Raw genomic sequence first — 20,794 nt, forward strand, 5'->3', positions numbered from 1 at the left:
AGCACCAAACCCACAATCCAAAACAGATTCATTTCATGACCAGAAAAAACTAATCAAACAAGCTTATACTGCTCATATATCACTTTGCTGTCAAAGTTATTATGCAAGAAAGGGATTGATTTATTAAGTAAACTGACATGAAACTAGAGTAGTTGACATAAAATCATGCAGTAACAGAAATGCCCTGTGTTTGTGACATGCTTTATGTTACGCAATAAATATAAATTATTATCTAATAAAATCATTTTATTTATATTAATAATAAAAATCATTTTAAGACATTATATGAAATATAGTTCATTTAATAAATATAATACAAAGCTAGAAAGAGGCAATATATTTTTTACTTATACCACAGGCCTGTTGAATGCTTTATTCTGATTGGCTGAGAAATGTTCCAGGGGTGTTGATTATTTTTCTGTAAACCGCACACCTAACCTTTTAAATGTCTTAAAAATAGGCACCAGAGCAATGTTTGTGGTAAATAAGAAGAATAATTGACTCCGGTCCTTTGAATTATTTTAAAAAAGCTGTGCGTCATGCCGTATTACCACCTTGGGTGTGCATTATTTTCTTATAATTCAATGGCCCATCATCAATTATTCCTTACATAAGTATTGAGCTAAAAGAGGAAAGTCTACATCCAATGGCATAAGGGTGCATAAATTATAATTATAAATAATTTTAATTAAAAAGAACTATTTTTTAATGATGGAAGTATTTGCATTTTGTAGCTTTACCACATAGGCTTTGATATAAAACAAAGAAAACATTTTAATATAAAAATATTTTTTTCTGTTTAACTTAAGAAGTCATTTATATTTGGGATGACATGAGGGGAATAAACAGATTTTCATATTTTTAATTAACTTATCCTTTTTATTCTACTTTGGTGGGAAAACACTCATCTTCTGATGTAGATCTTTCTGTTCTGCTGCTTTTTCTCATCTAAACAAAAGAGGTGCCTCATTGTTTTAACACTGGGGGCCATAGAGGCCAACCGGTGTCAAAGTTTCACAACGCAATTTAGACTATGAGACAGGAATGCAGTGGACGGTGAATTAGACAAGCCACAATGTTGTTATCATCTCTCTCTTTCTCCTATACTTGACTCTTTAAACTCTTAACTCCACCGGCATCAGTGACTGTCAGTTATAATGATGACTGATACTATCTCCAGTTTAAAGATCACACTTATATCACTGGCAAGCTTTACACAAACAGAGCTCTAGTATTGGCTATACACCCCCCCCCCTTCACCCTGGAGCACAAACACACACACACTAATAAACCCTTGAATTCATCAATGTCAAACACAAATGGAGCAGTGTCAAACAAAAATGATGAAACACATAGACAAACTGTTTTGAAGCTGTTGTAAAATGCACCTGTCACCAAATTCTTTATTAATCTGCCAAGTTGCTATGTTGCTTGGTAACTTTCCAGCCAGGTGACAGTCTTCAATTACTCTAATAAAACTGGCTCCAACTATATAAACTGGTGGAAGAAATGTTTATAATGATTATTCCCTTTGTTAATATTGCTGTTGTCGCTGTAAGATATGAGCCACAAGAGAATGTGTACTGTAACGAATTAAACAGAAAAGAAATAATATGATAACCTCACAACTTTTGCATTTCTGCTGCTTCAATTTAGCTGAAACTGAAGAGAACTGATTTTGTTCTTGCATGTATTTTGCACACTGACTGTACAGTATATACTTGCCAATACATTTTCTGGCCACTCAGCTGACAATCTGACCCGACTCAAAGTTTCACATTAATAATTTTAGTCCAAAATCCTCTTAATGTAAATGTTGAATTTACACTAGATAATAGTAAACTAATAAAAATAATGGGCTATATAAATTATAGAAAATGACAGAAATATATTGTGTGCTTGGTTGCATGCATTGTAAGAAAATTGCTTTTTTTATGCAGCTTTTTTCTTAAAAGGGTCGTTTAAAAAAAAAATCACAATCAAATTTACTTATTTCCTCTTCGTTTTTCGCGAATAATGGCACGCATGTCACTACGGCAAGCTGCAGGTGTCCAACTTGACGGCTCCGTTTTCAACTCCTCCTCCGACTGCAAGCGGCAAACCTCGCCGATCGCTCTGCGCCGCGCAACATGAACTTGAACACACCTAAAGGCTTGCAAACAGCTGCCAGTAATTTCTACAGAATTTTTTTGCAGTGTGCTTTCTTTTCAAAACACCTCTCAAAATTCCTGCTATGGATGCGAGTGATTTCAATGTTAAGTCAATGTGAAGACCCGTAGACGCGCATCCGGAGGGCCCGCAGCGCGGATGAGGCATTTAGCGTGGCGCAGAAGCCGCGTTTGAACCTCATTCGCGCGAACTAGACGCCTATTAAGTGTACGGCGCGGTACGCGCAAATGGTGCTTTTTTTGCATTTTGCGTTTGACTTGAATTTGCGGCTGACATCCAATTTGAAAATTTTTAACTTTGGTGGATTTTCGCGCCACGTTAACCAATCAAGAGACTGCTTGCTGCTGTGGCAGCAGCCCCACCCGGAGTCACTCATTCAGCAAAAGGATCCGCTTGGAAGAGTGTCAGTGAGGACATTGGGCAACCTGGTAAGTTGAAAATACACATTTCACTTTTGAGTCAAGTGACATTTATTGACCCGTGCCGTTTATTTTCCCCCTATAGTAAGGTGATTAAATACAAACCGGTAACTCTCTAGACAAATGCACAATCAACATCAGCCATCCTGCAAACAGACAACCACATAGCACTTGCCCCTCCCACAAGAAGCGGATTTTGCCTCTGACACGCGTCAAATGCTTGCTTTTTCCGCGCGTCTACTTCGCTATACACACGGGAATGCATTCAAACTGTTTAAGCGGCAAACTAGGTGTGGTAGACATGATTTTTAGCCTGAAACGCGGTTGGTAAACATAGCATTAAAGGATCAGTGTCGATTTAAAGTAAAACAACACCGTTTTTTAATATTTTACTATGTTCTTACCTCAACTTAGATGAATTAATACATACCTATCTTTTACTTTTAATCTTTGTACAGCCCTTCTTGAATGTGTTAGCATTTAGCCTAGCCCCATTCATTCTTTAACAAAAGTTTTATTTTGTGCCACCATACTTATTTGTGTAACTACTGTCTTTAAATAGGGAAATCGTGGAAGTGTATGGTGGCTTCTAAATTCATCCCTGTTTGGAGCCATAGGAATAAATGGGGTTAGCCTAAATGCTAACACATTCACGAGGTCCTGTACAAAGATTAAAAGTGCACGCATTGAAAAAAGATACGGATGTATTAATTTGAGGTAAGAACATAGTAAAATATTGAAAAACGGTGGCATAATACATACATATAACTTGAATTATATGTGTTCTGCATGGACTTTATACTAAACCGTCTGCTCTCCGCCTTTCATTTTGTGAGGGTGTAAAAAGATGCTCGAGCTTACTTAATCAATAGCTCTGCAAATGTTTAGTAACAACACAAGCAGCTCTACTCTCACATACTGTATTAGTGCACGACTGCGCATCCGTTTAAACGCGTCATTTCTCACGTCATTTCTCCCACCCCAACCGACAATGATTTAATCCCTGGGTCCTGGGGGGCCCCTGTTCTGCAGAGTTTAGTTCAAACTCTAACCTGAACTTAATTTCCAATTAATCCTGAAGACTTTGATTAGATTTTTCAGGTGTGTTTGATAAAAACACACTTGAACACGTCAAATTAAAGCATCACTGCTAAGATAAAGCATCAGTGCTAAATTAAAATCTGTTGGCAGCTGAGCGCAGGCCAGAGGAAACGGAGACGACTAAAAATCAATCAGTGTGATGGCAGGTAGAGTTTCACATCATATCTAATCGTCTATCCGATCCCTCTTCACACTCTTTCTTTGTATTTTTCCATCAGTCTATTTCTGGCAATGGCTGACAAGCTTAAAAGAGATGATGATCACATTTACGTAACAGGCACACACACACACACGCGAGCGAGCACACACACAGACACACACCCACAGAGATCCAGACAGCACTTTTACAAACACTCCCACTGTGTATTACAGCACAGCACAGAGATTATGCCAAATTAGGTTAGTGGAGCAGTCCCGGGTTACAAAGAACAACAAATACAGGGGAAGGAAAATAAAATGAAAGAGGAAAAGGCAGACAAAACCCAGCCCAGTTCACCACACTGCACAACATTTCATAAACATTCACAACATATTAATCTGAACAAAATCTGAAGCATGTTGATGTGCCCCTGCCGGGCATAATGAGGAGGCTATTGGACCCTACTGCGAGACAGGAAAACGATGGTTGTGCACCAAAGGGAGGGAGAGAGCGGGAGATCACATAAAGAGATCACAGAGGTTGAGTTAGCAGCAGGATAACAGGGCTTAAACCTCCAAAGGGATTATTAAAATCTAGTTTCCAGGGAATATATGAATTTAGAGATCTATGTGCAAACAGCAAGAAAAAACAAGGGAAACATGTATGGGTGATTCTCGCGAAATTAGACTTGAGGTGTCATGAAACATTTTGATAAAAAAAAAAAGTAAATGCAAAGTAAGAGTATCACACGGAAGCATACAGTTACAAACATCTCTTCACGTACTTTTTTGCACATGATTTCAAATGGCATCATACAAACCAATTTGGTTGTTTTTATTATATTTATAAATATTTATAATTAAAAAATGTAAAAAATAAAAAGCTTCAGTGCATGTTATACTATAAACATTAACAGTAAAGAAACATGTGGTATTTGGTGATCATTGGTAAATGTAGAGAGACACTAATAAGGAATATAAACATGTCCAAAACCAATTTTCTCATCTACAACAATTTTCAATCTATGTTAATTAAAAAATGTAATTGGGGGCAACAAGGGAAATAATTGACTGTAACACTCAAGATGGCTACCAGGTAAGCAGTTCTTATTTTTTCTCTCCAGATAAAAGTTGAAATTTTGTTTGTCATAGTACCTAGACAACTTTTTAGTTCTCTTAACCGAAACATGAGTTGTAAATTCATATATTTAATGTAATATCATGTTGCAGTAATGATAATTTTTGATAATGATAATCTAAAAAAAATGTAAAGCAACACTAAAGAGTTTTTGCTCTTTGCTCCCCCTACAGGTTGGAAGCGGAATTGTCAATTACCACTGTCGTAAATAATTTAGCCTACTGGAGCAAAGCTGGCTCTGATTGGATTGTAACTTCCCGTAAAGCGAGTTTTTGTAGGTTTCACTCGAACTACAGGACCGGGACCCGACGGTTGGAAACTTCTTTAGTGCTGTTTTGGCCGATAGAAGGCTGCAAGCAAATGTGAAAGTGCCATTCACCCTGTTTCAAGTGTATGAACAACAACAACAAAAAAAATTGTGCAAAAAAAATTGGCTTCAAGTGCTTTTTAAATATTCTGAGACAACTTCTAAATCTGTATTTCATGAAATTCACTCATATGCATTTATTAGTATCATGTACGTCAGATGAACAGAATGAATAGCTACTACAAATAGGAGTAACTGCTGTTCTGTCAATAATATGTTTATTAAACCATCTGGTGATGTACAGATGCATTGTGGGAAGATGTAAGCATGGATGCTTACGCAATATGTTGCTCTCCCATGACATGTTATCACAACAGCACTTTGAGATTTTATCTCATTTTACGGCAAAAGAAAAGGTCACAGTGAAGTTAACTGCCCTCACTTGGCTTATAGGATTAGTTTCAAGTATATGAGTAGGTGTCATGCTATTAAAATTAGTAGTAAATTTGATGTTTGTAAATAATGTTTCCTTTATAGCCTAAAAACACTTTTAAAAGGAGAATGTGTCTGTTTTTTATTTACAAGCACAAAAGGTGAATACGCAGAAAGGCGAGAGAGAGACAGAGACAGAGAGAGAGAGATAGAGAGAGAGAGAGAGAGAGAGAGAGAGAGAGAGAGAGAGAGAGAGAGAGAGAGAGAGAGAGAGAGAGAGAGAGAGAGAGAGAGAGAGAGAGAATAAAATACACTTTGAATATAGACTTTATATAATCCCAATCACTAAGGATTAGCTTCATCTTACATAAGCCCACGGCTCAACTCGCTGCTCCCTCCCATCCGGATACTGCATCTGTCAAATTACTCATTTTAGCCACTGCCAGGTTTCCACTAACAACAACCTCACTAGTATCTCTTCTCGGTGCACATGCTCACTTCATCCCAGCAGAAATCTTTAGTGTACATTTCATTATCTGCACCAAATAAAACATTTTAGCACTGTGTTTGTGTAACTGTTTCACCCACTCTTTTATAAAAACACTAGAAAAGGTGAATGTTTGAATGCATTTGAGAATCTGCCGCTTTTTCACATCAAGCTGAAAACCTGCTGCTTAAAAATAAATGTGTACCAACGCTTTAGTCAGTCATACATTCTATTATTAATAGCACTCAGAAAGCGGCTCTAAGAGTGAGATATCAGCTAAATAACCTGAGTCTGTCTTTCACCCACTGTGGGGTGCGATTGAGAGCAGCTAATGCATCTGAGTCACCAAATCACACAGTCAGCCATAACATCCCTCACTTCAAGCAGACACCTATCAGTGCCAAAAAACCATTAATACGCATCTTCTTCTCAATCACACTTGACAGATGTTTATCTGACAAACTAGTCAGCAAAGGTGGAAGCATATGTGTTTATAACTACAGCACATGATTCAAACACACAGAGAGAGAGACTGAATTGTTTGAAGAGAGTTACTAGGCTCAGCTTCAGGCTGCTGTGCTTAAAAGGACCCAGTCTGAGTTCAATGGAAAAATGGAACCGCTTTATTGACGTCATCTCCGTTTTAAAATTCCACATCAGTCTTTCTTTGGATGCAGATTTCCCTGGGCCACAGTCATTTCTCCGTGCTTCCTACACTGCTGCTCGCTCTCACCATCTCAAATTCATCAAAGACCGATCCAGAAGACTAATGCAGTCACGCAGAGAAACGGCAATCTGAGCCAGCAAATGTTATCTCATTGTTCGCTCTCGGTTTTTGCTCATTAACAAAATTGAATGAGTGCCTTTTCAATTTTGAACATCTGACACAACAGACTCAGGGCAGTGCTTATGCATCTAGTTTTAACTGATGCACTGGTTAAGACAACAGGTTTGCCCTGTTTGGAGGTGGCCAACGTCACGCCTTAACCTCTCTTCTTGTCTCCACCTTTACTCTAAACACAGACTTATGTAATGTGCTGATAGAGACAAAAAGAGAGAAAGTAAAATTAGCTTTTTTTGTATCCAGACATACCTTTTCACCAAATGCATATGCATTATTTAGGCAAGACTAGACAAGGAGTATTTCGGTAACTTAAATGCACAAATAAAGCACAAATTCTCTAGCAGTGGTTTCGTATGTCATGTTCAAAAAGATCTTAATTCAATACCGTGTTACTGTAAGTCTAATGTTTTTGTAATAATAGATGTTGGGTTCCATTTTATGACAAAGGTTTGCTATTGGGGCATGTTGACACAAAAGTTCAAGGGCACCTTGAACTGCATTTTATAATATATTCCCCATGGTTAAAAAACAGAACATACAAACATTAACAAAATGAACTAGCACTTCACTATGGCCACTGTGTTTATAGTATAACTAGGTCTGGGTTTATAACCAGGAGAATGGTGTAAATAGCTTAAATTCTTCTACTCTACATATGAAGTGCTAGAATGCAAACGAATCTACATGCCACCTAAGAATACGCGGTACTATTATATGTAGTATATGTATAATATCTATTATATGTACATCAAATAATTAGGGATGTAACGATTCAACCGTGTGTCCCATTAAAAATGCCTGTCTGAAATCGATTCTGAATCGCAAGGCTGCGATTCTTTGTTTCATGCACAGCTTGTGCGTGTACTACGGCATTTGGTCAGTAGGAAGTCCTTATCAATCTAAAATCATTACGAGTCGGCGTCGTTTATAACGTGCATTTAAAAAGCAACACTCGTTAAACAAAATCATTTTAAATATTCTTTATTATCATGAAAATACCTTAACTCTTTCACCGCCATTGTCAATTAAGGGAAAACGCTTCCCCGCCAATGAAGAGATTTTCCGCAATACCGCTATTATCCACCAGGTGGCGCCCTTCCGCAACTTTTAAAACCCGGAAGTATTGCCCTATGGCAAGCGGCTGCATGTCCGTGTCTGTTTTAAAGATCGCTCTGAATGGGATCTCTATAAAAAGTCCGTCACAAAAGTGGAATTATCTCTGCTTTTTGCTCAAAATTTGGTGTTTTTGCAGAAACCTACCCATATTCAAAAGCTGATTACAAAAGAACCACTGAAGGTAGGATAAAACGGGTTTTTTTGTTTGAAAGCAGAGGGTCTGTTCTTTCATTTGGTATATTGTATGTTTATATATTTAAAGAAGAACATTTTCTGGAAGGCATTAAACTTTGATGAAAATCATAAAAAACGCTGGCGCTGGCTGGCAACTTTTTTTAAAAACGCTGGGGGTGAAAGAGTTAAACAATTGGAAGAACAGTGATATAAATATTCCTGCAGACATTTCCTGGAATAGCATTCGTAATGCTACTTCTTCTGTGGCACAAAGGGAGTTTCTGCACGGGAGCGCCCCCTGGCGTTCGGATGTGCCTGGATTTCACCGTAATTCATTCAAATTCATTCATTGAGAAAACGCACATTTGCACAGTTAATCGTTACACCCCTACAAATAATACCTTCGCTTTAAATGTGCTTAATTTCTCTTCGCTCTGTTTACAAGTTGCTGTCGGCATGTTTACTGTGTCTGCACGGTTCGTGACTTGTGCCAGGGCTAGCATCGCTAATCATAGCTTACATCAACTTTTACTAGCAGTGATTTTAATTGGATTTCTCCAAATAGCATGCCAAACTTTATGTGTCGAGTAGAAACTTCGCGTGGGAAGCCCAACCTGTGCTTTTAGCGCACGCCCGCTTGTGAAATATTCTCCCAAAAACACTCTGGTCTTGTTTCTTTCTTTAGAGAATTCATAGACACTTTTTCTCCTGCAACCCTCAGAAATTTTGAAAAAAAAAACACAATGAGAACGCAAGCTTCAATGAAGGGCTGAAACCGTAGACCACCACACATATACACCTTAAAGTGTGCATGTGCAGAAAGCGAACCTAGGGACGAGCACGTACGATGGCCTTACGTAAACATATCACCAGAATGATTGACAACTGGGATGACCAATAGCCTAGATGATCCACCCGGAAAAAGAAAATCTTCCCCTATACCTTTAAGAAAGTCACAATGAAATTACAATGAAATGACTGAAAGTGACATTTGTAAAAAAGGGCATTTCAATTACTGACTAATAACCTTTTCCTTGGCATTAAAGTGAAATTAATGAAACTAAACATAAGAGCCTGATAACAATTGCTAATTTACAAGAAAACATGTCAGATGCACGTAAGAGGGCTTTGCATATTAATATACTACATTATTCTGTACTCTCCTGTACTGCTACACTAAGATGTATGACTACTGGTTTCCTTTTCACTAAATTCCCCCCTGACGCTTGTCATCTTGTTCATCAAGAAAGCCCTTTAAAAGGTCTATTTACAATGCCTTTTAACATCTGATAAAGTGAATCAGTCCACCGTGTGCAAGAAAAACAATTGTTTTCAGGGTATCTGCTACACAGAATCACATCCCAGCTCATTTACAGATGTGCTGTTTCTGTGTAGTTGAAGCACCTGCCTTTCCCAGTGGGAGAACTGTCACTAAAGACAAATAGCCTGGCCTCAGTCCAATAGCTTAATAAATTAGATGTTTACTCCTACCTGGCAGAATCCACATATAATGTAGTACACGAATGACCTATTCTGTACACAAATAGAATAAGATATCTTCTCTTGACTAAAACAATGCCTGATAATTACTCAAAAACATTACATTATTTTGATAACTGTTCTGCGTTCCTAACTGAACTGAATTTAAAAGGTTCACATATTTTGAGCACATGACATTAATAATACTATTGTAAGATGTTTAAATTTTTTTCCTACTATGGAAGTGAATGGGGCTCATGATCGGTTCGGTTACAAACATGTCTCAAAATATCTTCCTTCGTGTTCAACAGAACAAAGAAATTTATACAGACATGACAATGAGACAATGATGACAGAATTTTAATTTCTGGATAAACTATCCCTTTAACCATCGGATAAGATGGGCATTATTTTATAACGCAAAATAGCAGAATTCCACTTCATTGCATTAATCATGCTGCAAAATTACGTTTTAAATCACTATGCCTGCACAGACCACATTAAAAGCAAACTGCACTCTTGCTAAATGTTTAATTCACTCACTTCTCTGTGCTGAATTAACAATGCACTGTTTAAAATTAAGGCTCGTCTGCCAGCTGCTCTGACATCATTCAACAAAAGTCTACAGTAACTTTCCATCAATGCCACAAAATGTGCATCCATCCAGGAATGTGCGATTGTGTGTTTGTAAGAAAGACACACTGAGTATTCCTCCAGCTGCACAAGGAGGATGTTTTGCCCTGCATGTTTGACATGACACCGTGACAAACGATAAAAAGAGATTCTTATTGTTTAGACTGGGACTCTGTTCTGCTGCACACTTCTTAGCAAAAAACATCCAGCTCAAATGTCTTTTCCTGGAAGGTCAGTTGTGTGTGTGCACTGACAGTTAATCTAGTTAAACATAAATTCCAACGCTAACGTTTTTGACACAAGAAAATTATTATAGATTATTAACATTCTTTCATAGAAAGCAACACTTCATAAAACTATGGGAGGGGAGCACAATCTTTAACTCCTAATCAAATCAGCCTTCAGTCACTCTATTGCACAATCAATAACCCAAGATCATTAACCCCAGAAACCTGTATGTGGGGTTGATCTAAATGTAAACAGTCTAGCAGTTCTTCACTGCATGCTGTGGGTGAAACAGGAGGCTGTGGTGAGGAATGCGTTCCAGGGTTACAGCCCAGCGGGGAGAACAGAGTACAGCGCAATGTATTCAGATGAACTCGCTCTGTACACTTCCCCCTGGCTCTGAAAGCATTCTTCTGGAATCTCACTAAGCAAGAAGGTGGAAACTGCAGAGCTAATTTCATCTTACATCCATGTATTTCTCTATCTTATTTTTTAAATGGCTCACAAAGTAATTTTCATCTCAGAGTCATTGCAAATGGCAGCATTGCAGACAATAACATTTAGTGTTTGAAATAAATACTGAGCCCATACGATTTCTTGGAACAAGTGACTGACTGGTAAATGAGAGTAAAATGAGATTCTCAAAATATCATGTAATCAAATATTTCACCAGATGGACAACGCATTTCTCCTCAACCCAAAACGAACAGTTAATGATTCTTCTTGCTTTTATCGCTAGCTCCTAAGCAACTGCATTTATAATCACTTCAATATTCTGCACTTCTGCATCATCTAAATCCACAGGAATTCTCAAGTTACAGTAAAGCCTGGTAAAAACCGGCTAATTAAACCATTAAGTGCATCTTTTGAAAGACCCCATATACCCTCCGTACGAGAGAGACACCTCATCTCACCAAACGTCAGCGCTCTGGCCACTTTGCGACTGTGGAAAGGAGTCTGCCTGGCAGCGTGTGATGGGTGCACCTGTAGCCAATTATGCCTGTCAACACTGCAATAACACTCTACTGCAGTACAAAATAACAGTATAGGCCAGGGCGTTTTTCTCTGCCTCTGTGAAAATGTGTGTTAGTGTATGTTAATGTTTCTGTCTTTCCACAATTCCAGACAAGACTGCGTCATAGCCACGTCTAAAACACCACTCGACTGGAAACTTGCTTGTTTTAAAGGCACTCTGGCCTGTTTTGTGCTTATGTCTCTGGGCATCCACACAATGCAAGACAATCTTTTCCATATTTATTCCCTTTATCCCTGTTTGTATTAAAAATTTATTTTCAATAACTAGAAAGTAAGGTGGCTTACAGCCATTACAATGCAGACACATTCATTTATGCATTTGGCAGAGGAAACAACAGTGGCGGCTGGTGACAGCATTTTTCAATGGCGCACAACGCATAGTTCGTCCCAACATGTATGTAGCCCGTAATGTGTGTGGTTCGTAATTTCAAAATATGTGTTCGGCGCGTCGAGTGAACTTATGTGCATCACGTGTCTTGTCAAAAAAAGTGCCTGCTGCAGATGCGTCTAAAGGGTTTAGGATAAAAGAGACACTTGCGTTTGCCAGATATCCGCCTAATCTCAGAGTTTACTGTTAAAGGAGTGTCTTGCATGTTTTGCGTGTACTTTTATAATATATAAAAGGTTTTGATGCGTGTGCAGCAGGCATTTGTTTTGACAAAACACGTGATGCACATGGTTCACATGATGCAACAAACACATATTTTGAAAACACGAAAAACACACGACACTCCGAACACATATTTTGAATTTGGGCCCCTTGGAAGAGCAGTCACGAACTGCCACTGCGAAACAAGCATCAAAAAAAGTATTAAAAAAAATATTTTAAAAAAAGATGTAATGCATATTTTGGGTGAGAAATAATGTGTTTTGTAAAGTTGTATAAATAAAAAACATTTCAGTGCATTCACAGTTTTTTTTTTTGACTGCCCTACCCCAAATATTTTAGATGGTACATCAAATCAATTTATTTTTGCCAGATAAATTGTAATGTGCTCCCTGGCATTTAAAATTATAATCCAAAAATGGTTTGAAAGTATAAAACAAATTCAACATAAAACTAACATGATTTGAGACCTACAAGTTTTAGAACAATAACCTTAAAAGTATAATCGTATCTTAAATTGATTACAACTAAAATTATTAACTAAATTGTTATCTTATTAAAATTATTTATTTTAATATTTTTCATTTCAATTTACCTCTGAAGTTCATAAATATCATTTTTTATTAATTAAAAGATGATTGATGAAATAGCATATTCCTAGTTTTACATGGGGTTTAACACCTGATACAAAAAGTATACCAGTCTATCTATTAAATTAAATTAGCTGTTTTTCAGAAAATCTTTTTATTCGGCCATAATGATCACTCGAGTTCCTCTGGATGATGTAATGTCATGTTTACTGTTTATACTTGTTAACTTCTCAATAAATGATTGCGGTTGCACCACCCTGACATTTGAAAACATCTAAATTGTTGGCCAAAAGTTTTTTAATTATCCCAACAGTTACTGATATTTGTAAACTGTGATTTGTAGTAAAGGTTGTAAACATAAAATAATGCCAAAGTATTTGAATTTTTAATAAACACTATTTTTTTTTTACATTTTTAACAGTTAATTTGTTAATTTACAAAAACAGTTGCCCCTCCTGCCATTTTACAAGTTTGAGATACAAAAACATAACTTAATATTTATTATTAAAATTATTTAAACTATATGGGTTTTATAATGTAACACATTTCATAAGTGTATTAAGTCATTTTTAAAGTAAATAATGCCCCTGAACAGATCCATTGACATATTGGATTGATAATTTATCTTTTAATCAGTCAAGCAGATGATTCATTATTCTCCTCTATAGAGATATATTTTGTGTGTTGGAATAATACAGACATTTTTTATTTTACACTTGAGCACCAAGTCAGGCAGAATCTTGCGCCTCACTGCACAACAGCCTGAAGTGGACATAAGAGGCTCAGATATCGCCTTGCACAATTTTGGCTGAGTGCTAGTGTGTGTGCCAGTCATGTTGTCCACCCTTAAGCTGACCACCTCCAGACACTTTACGTAACATCATCAGAGTATGTGGTCCCTGTGTTGTGTAGAATATGGAGCTTTTAGAGACACTGCTGAGAGGAAGAGGAAAAACTACTGGGGATGAAGAAGACTAGTCTGCCCAAAAATTATCATTAACTCACCCTCATTCTGTTGCAAAACCCTATTTTCTTTCTTTCATTCCATCTTCCATTCTCAAAGGAGAAATAAGGAATAATGTTTAACTTCAGTCACTTTTAATGTACAGATAAAAGCGAAGGAAAATAATATCACCAGAACCTAAATTCTTCCTTTGTGCTAGTGAAAAGATATAACGTCTTATGGGTTTGGAACAATCATGAGAACATAATGGCAGTATTATTTTAGGAGAACTAACCATATGAGCAGGCCCACACAAAACATGATGCAGGACTACATCATAGAATCATAAAATAGCCTACTACATATCTATTTTAACCTTGATATTACAAACCATATCTGAATACAGCTAGTGACCTGCCTTAATGATATTTCTCATAATATCTTATATTCTAAAACTGTAATTTGTTTAACCTTATACAATAATTTCCTTGTTTTTCCACCATGCTGTAAAAAAAAATATTTCTTTGGCGTCAATAACAGAGTTGCGTGCAAAGTGTGTATTACACAATTATTTGGTAATTAGATAGTTATAATTAAAAATAATTAACCAAACCAACATGATGGATTATTGCCAGTATTCCTTAATTGACCACAGTGTGCACCAAATAAATAAGTGCACAAATGATTGTTTAATTAAGTTGTCTAACAGTAATTTACGATAAAACTGATAAACACATCATAAAACACTGCTATGTCCTCCGTGAAACAGACATAAGAGAGGACACGTCTGACGCATAAAAGCTGTACTTCCAACATGCTTTCCTCACAATGTATTACTTTTTGATACCAAGCGAATCAGTTGGCAAGTTTGGGGTAAACTAATCTTAACCTAGCAGAAACACTAGAGAAAATAGGTTAGCAGGTTAGGAGTGTCAGACCCTTTCACCGAGCCCTACTAAAGTGAAACTTCTCAAGCGCGCGGATCCATCAGCTATTACCTGCTTACGTAACCGCAGAACGAGACAGCAACCGCGTGAAAAAAAACGCGTGTCAACAACACATGGGTAAATAATGCTTTACACTGCTCATAAACAGATTACTCTATCTCAGTGTTTTAACATAAACGTCGATTCGTGTACATGAACAAAAAAGACTTGCAAAATACCCCTTCATTTCTTCTCCTTCTGTGTGTGACCTGTTACATAACAGCTACGCACACACACGCGCGCGCACAAACTGAGCGCAACGCCTGCCAAACACACAGGCGGTGTCCAAAACCGAGTAAACTGCCTATCTAGACAGCATTGCAGGCAACATTATGCCTTACCATTTATGATAAATGGTAAATGGTGAGATCTAACTGTGTATTAGAGACACTACCACAGACATTTCTGCCAAGCCAAGCGGAGCTAAAATCTGCTCGGTCTACATTGTGTCAACTATGCTAGTCAGCCGAATGACACGTTAACCGACATTTATTTGACTTAATATCCCCAAATCAAAGACAGACAAAGGGGTGTGGCTGTCCCGTGCAGCACAAACGGCTTTCTGCTCATTTACACATGAAATCACTACTTTGCTATGCAAATATAGCCCGTCTGTGATGTCTACTAGCTTCAAATATATGGGAAAAGGACGAATGCGAGCATTGCATTGAACAGTTTACAGTGCCATTTTGGTCACAGCGCTGTCTGTCGAGCAAGCGATCGAGAGGATAAAGCAGTGACAGACGTGAAAACAACACTGCTTCATTCACTAGCAAATAACATGTGACTAAAGATCAGAAATGACAGATACCAATTGCCAGCAATCCTGACTCGCCCATATTTCTCCATTATGTCCGAGACCACATTGGTTAATGTTCAGTGAGCATTTACACGCGTTTTACTATGACCAGGCCTACATCTACTGTATGTTAAACAGAATGATTTCATCTCTTAAATTCACTGTGCATTTAAGGATAATGTGAAACATATCGCACTCGCAAGCAAGGACTTTGGAGTTCAACATTACGCTCCGCTACAAAGTCAAATTTGTTCTCTGTTAACTTGATAAAGCATTGAAATCATTTACCATCAAGTTTTTTGCTTTGCTTTAAGCTTACCCTTGTTTGTACTTGAGCAACTCTGCCGCTTAACTGCTGCTGGTTTGTCGGTTTCAGCCTTGCTGTCCGGTTTCACCGGGCTGTCCTCCACCGAAGCGCCCGCTTCAGAAACGCTCTTGTCCGACAGCGTGACAGGCTCTGGCGGGGACTCCATATTTGTATGCGGTTATCAATTACTAGTACAATATGATTGATTTGTTAAACAATTCCGATTACATCGTCTATTGGTGCGGGTTGCACTTGAGTCTATGACAGATCTGTTAGTGTTCATGAGAGCGGGTGTGGCCGTTCTGTCCACAGGCAGCGCTGTTGAGCTCATGGTCACACACCACACACGCATTACAACGATCGTTTCACATTGAAGTAAGATCATCTATAAAATCTACTATAAATCATGTATATTCATTCGCAGTAAGTATGTTACAGTTTAAATTGTATAGTCATAATGTGGAAAAAAGCAGGTCGTCAGTGTTTCAGGACTGTTTGGTCAAAAACATTTTTAAAATTATGCATTATATTAATTTTATATTTGGTCTGTTGTTGTGCTGAGATTTTGATGGCTATTTCCAGTAGGCCAGTTCGTCAAAGTGCATGAGGGTTAGTTAATAATTAAATTTACTTTATAAATATCCTCTGAATCTGCTCAGGTTTCTCTCACACACGCATGCTGTATGTGTCAAGCGAATATGCTGCTGACGTACTTCCGCTAAACGCAGTCTGCCGAGGTGCAATGCGTGCAATATTATTGTATTTAAGAAATTATTTAATGTAGTCAAAAAACAACAGCTTTATTACAAACGTGAAACTTGGTTTCATATTTTCCAAATTGTTATTATTCTCTGATATGTGTATTATTTTATTCATATAGAAGACATTTTCTTTTGTAAAATGCAATTATAATTGAGCAAAATTCTATCAGAATTGCAGTACCTACAGTGCATTACATTTAATAGCCTAGCATTCATAAAGTTAAACATTCCTTCGAGTAAACTTTAAGACATATTACAGTACATAAGTTTACTGTGCTGCACATAAGCCTTGAACTACTGTAAGAGAGGGTGTAATTACAGCTACAGCACACTACATGTTTCTGCAAAGAGCTTTTATCTAGTGTCTGATGATGACATAAGAGAAGTCTTATAAAGGACAAAATGTCTGGAGATGATTCACACACAAGAATGAGATACATTATAGTATTTACCATCACAAGGTTTCAAAAACAGAATCACTTACAAACCAAATGTATGTTGTCTCTGTTGGGAAGCAGCACAGTCTGTATGAAGCTTGAGAGTGACGACATTTTCACACAGCTGAAGAGACAAAATAATTATGTCTCCAGCTGTGTGCTTACCGTCTACACACAAATGTATCGGCCTGTAGTGTCTGGTCTACTTTTGTAGCCTATAGAAGTAGTACTCTAGGAGGACATGGAAAGACCCACAGTAAAGGGCATGGGATAATCAACCAATCTTTCATTTCCTGCCCACACCAGAGGTTAAAGTGGTCATCTGCACCCACATACAGGAAGCACAGTTACTTAGCAACATGAAGAGAATCTAATGCCAGGTGCTTTGACCTTACATTTACTGTACAGTGCCATCAATTCAAAGAACTTGCCATAGACTCACACACCCTTTATTACTGTCTTGGTAACTCCCAAACAAACAACCAGAAAGGTAAAGTTCAGCTCTCATAGATTCAATATCAAATAGCAGGTGTGTCCAACCATTCAAACAGACTGCAGAATAGCACACCGAGTAAAATACATGTTCCTTAAACATTCTTCACACTCAGAAAGAAACATTACAAAGAGCACCTATTGCATTGCAAAAAACAACTTAATTTTGTGTATTTGATATAATAAAATGTGTTTGCGTGGTTTATGCTTAAAAAAAACACATATTCCACATACCATACATTTTTGTAGCTTCAGATTTCACTCTCTTGAAACTCTCCTGAAATGCACGGATTTGAAAAGCTTTGTGTCCCTTACGGTACATTCACACGGGGCGTAAGCGTTATTATAATGTCGGTCTTTTCTACGTCACCAATCCCAGGAATTAAACTGTTGCCTACAATCCGTGTGTTTGCTGTAGTCCAAGAAAAGAGATTTACGTTGGAGATGTTAACTCGCGTCATCGTCCCTTTGGGTTTGTACCTTTTGCATATCGTTAACATGTACTAATACACACTTACACACCAAAGGAAATGTAAAAATGTGAATCGGACAATAGGTGCTCTTTAAGGATTTTTACCCCTAAAATTTTACTGGTACAAAAAGGTTTATGTGATTCTCACGAATTCCGGATTTAAAAGGTGTCCAGCATCAGAATTTTTAAAAAGCCCTTGAAGACAATTTTTTGCACATATAAGATTAAGGTCTGCACTTACTATAACCATTCATTTTAGAGGATTTAAAAAATATGTCCTATAGAATTATTTACATTTGTTAGATTATCAATATCAAAAATTATCATTACCGCGACATGATATTACATTAAATATATGCATTTACAAACTCATGTTTCGGTAATGAGAACTAAAAAGTTCTCAAATTTTTTTACTTGTATCTGGAGAGAGAAAATAAGAACTGCTTATCTGGTAGCCATCTTGAGTGTCAAAGTCAATCATGTCTCTTGCAACAATTTTTTTTAAAATGTTAGTTCCTTGAGGGCTTAAACAATGATTGAAAATTGCTGCGGAGAATGAGAAAATTGGTCCTGGAAACATTTATATTCCTTATTATTAGGGGTTTTCGATTAATCGTTTTTTTTAAACGTGTTCGATCCGAATCGATTCTCAAAGAGCAGAATCGATTTTTTTCTTTCATATTTATTTCTGCAAACATTGAACGAAAGATTAACATTAATCGAATTACTTGTCTTCTTTACTAGATGTCACCCTCTTTTTTGCCTAGCGCATGTTACCAAGGAGCAAGAGGCAAGCCTGTCATTCATTCATTCAGTGCTTAAAATGGCGGTTTCAGGTGCTTCGTCGATTTTATTAATTACCCACTTGTAACCTGCTGTTCACTGTTCTTTTTATTAATATAGTATTTGTATTAAAGCTATATTCATTGAGTTGAATAGAGTATAGAAACCGTTCCGAGAACCAGAACCGAAAATTGAATCGAAATCGAATCGATTTAGTGGCTTGTGAATCGAAATCGAATCGATCTGGAAAATCTGAATCGATACCCAGCCCTACTTATTATTGTCTCTACATTTACGAATGATGACCAAATACCAAATATATATATTTAATTATAAATTTAATTAATAAATATTTCCATGTCAAAAGACCCAAATCCAGTCATGGACATGTTGCGGTAATGAAAATGTTCCCCTTAAATGTGGAAAAAACAACAAAATTGGTTTGTATGATGTCTTTTGAAATCATGTGCAAAATTGTATGTGAAGAGATGTTTGTAACTGTATGCTTCTTATTTTAATACTCTTACTTTGCATTTACTTTTTTATCAAAATGTTTCATGACACCTCATAAGTCTAATTTCACGAGAATCACCCATATACCCAAAAAGGTATATTTCAAAGTGTTGTATACCCATAAAGGTACAAAAATGAACATTTGAGGGTACCACCCTTCAGTTTTGTACCTTCTTTCTGACGGTGTTGAGCTGTATGGTTCTATAAAGAACTTTATGTCCACAGAATCTTTCTGTTGCACGTACGGTTCTTTGTAATGGATAAAGATTCTTCAAACTATAGAAAGGAAAGAATGAAATGATTCTTTGACTAAAAATGGTTCTCCTAAGCCAAGGCATCAATAATCTTGCTGCAGTGACACAAATACAGAATTTCCATACAGTATCTCTCTGGTGCACTGCTGTGTAACAAACATAAAAGACAAACGTGGATCTCTTATATTTGTATTTCTGTAGAGGGCTTAAGCAGAAAAACAAAATCATTATATCGTTAATTAATAAAGGAGCGACCAAAAAGTGCAGTATATCAGCATTTGTGTATTTATTTATTGTGTAATTGTACTGTATCAAACACATACTTTACAGAATTTAGTTTTTAGTGCAAAAGGATCTTTAATTTTTTTAAAGATTATACTGTTATCATTTACTCTCCCTCATAACATTCATTCTTCAATTGAACACAAGAAGAGAAACTGATGAATACTGTCAGTCTTATTTTTTTTTACAGTGAAAGTGCATTGGGGAAGTCAGTCCCTAATATTCTGGGCATCTCCTCTTGTGTCCCATGGAAAAATACAACCACAGGTTTGCAAAAAAAGAGGGCAAGTAAATGAGAACAGAATTTTCATTTTTGGGTGAACTATCTGACCTGAATTGCAACATCATTACATTCCTACTTTATTATTTGTAACAAATCCTATTAACAAAATAACATCTTATTTGTTTTCTATATTCTAAGCTTCCAGACTGACCAAAAAACAAAACAAAAAAAAATTATATGAGAATTTGCATAATCCTGTTATACGTACAAAAACCTCAACAAATCAAGCGATACACATCAACAAATCAAAAATTCAGTGATAAATCAAAAAAAGTAGGGAATTTTATGAAATTATTTTTAAACAAAACATATACATACTTTATTTGATACTTCGAGTGCTAGGCAGTACATGAATCATATTTTGGGTATATAGTTCAGGCAGCAGCAAGTTTATGTAACTAGACTGACTGATTTAGTTGTTGCCCATTTTGATAAATCGCTGTGACTTCTGTCGCACCATCTGATGCAGCTGGCGTGCAGTCTGGGCTTTCTCGATACCTTCTTGCATTTTCTGTAGGATGTAAAGCAAAAGAGTTCAAACATGGCACAATTTGTTCTCCACAAAAAAAATCTATTCTTACATTTTAA

At 36.9% G+C, this 20,794-nt stretch overlaps 2 protein-coding genes across 7 annotated transcripts in view; both read right to left on the minus strand.

The window, feature by feature from the left end:
• The window catches only part of rorab (RAR-related orphan receptor A, paralog b), a 45,787-nt gene extending 29,562 nt beyond the window's left edge, over positions 1-16,225 (minus strand). The window contains exon 1 of the mRNA XM_065267547.2: positions 15,942-16,225. Within this exon, the coding sequence (XP_065123619.1) occupies positions 15,942-16,095 (154 nt within the window). The 5' untranslated portion in view covers positions 16,096-16,225. The remainder of the gene's footprint in view (positions 1-15,941) is intronic.
• A 3,678-nt stretch (positions 16,226-19,903) lies between these two features.
• Positions 19,904-20,794, minus strand: part of vps13c (vacuolar protein sorting 13 homolog C) — a 57,698-nt gene continuing 56,807 nt past the window's right edge. For all 6 annotated transcript variants that reach the window (XM_065267761.2, XM_065267759.2, XM_065267760.2 and 3 more), the window contains one exon: positions 19,904-20,717. In XM_065267761.2, coding sequence (XP_065123833.1) covers positions 20,619-20,717 — 99 coding nt within the window. In that variant the 3' untranslated portion in view covers positions 19,904-20,618. The remainder of the gene's footprint in view (positions 20,718-20,794) is intronic.

This window comes from Paramisgurnus dabryanus, chromosome 2, assembly GCF_030506205.2.
Source record: "Paramisgurnus dabryanus chromosome 2, PD_genome_1.1, whole genome shotgun sequence".
NCBI classification, from domain to species: Eukaryota; Metazoa; Chordata; class Actinopteri; order Cypriniformes; family Cobitidae; genus Paramisgurnus; species Paramisgurnus dabryanus.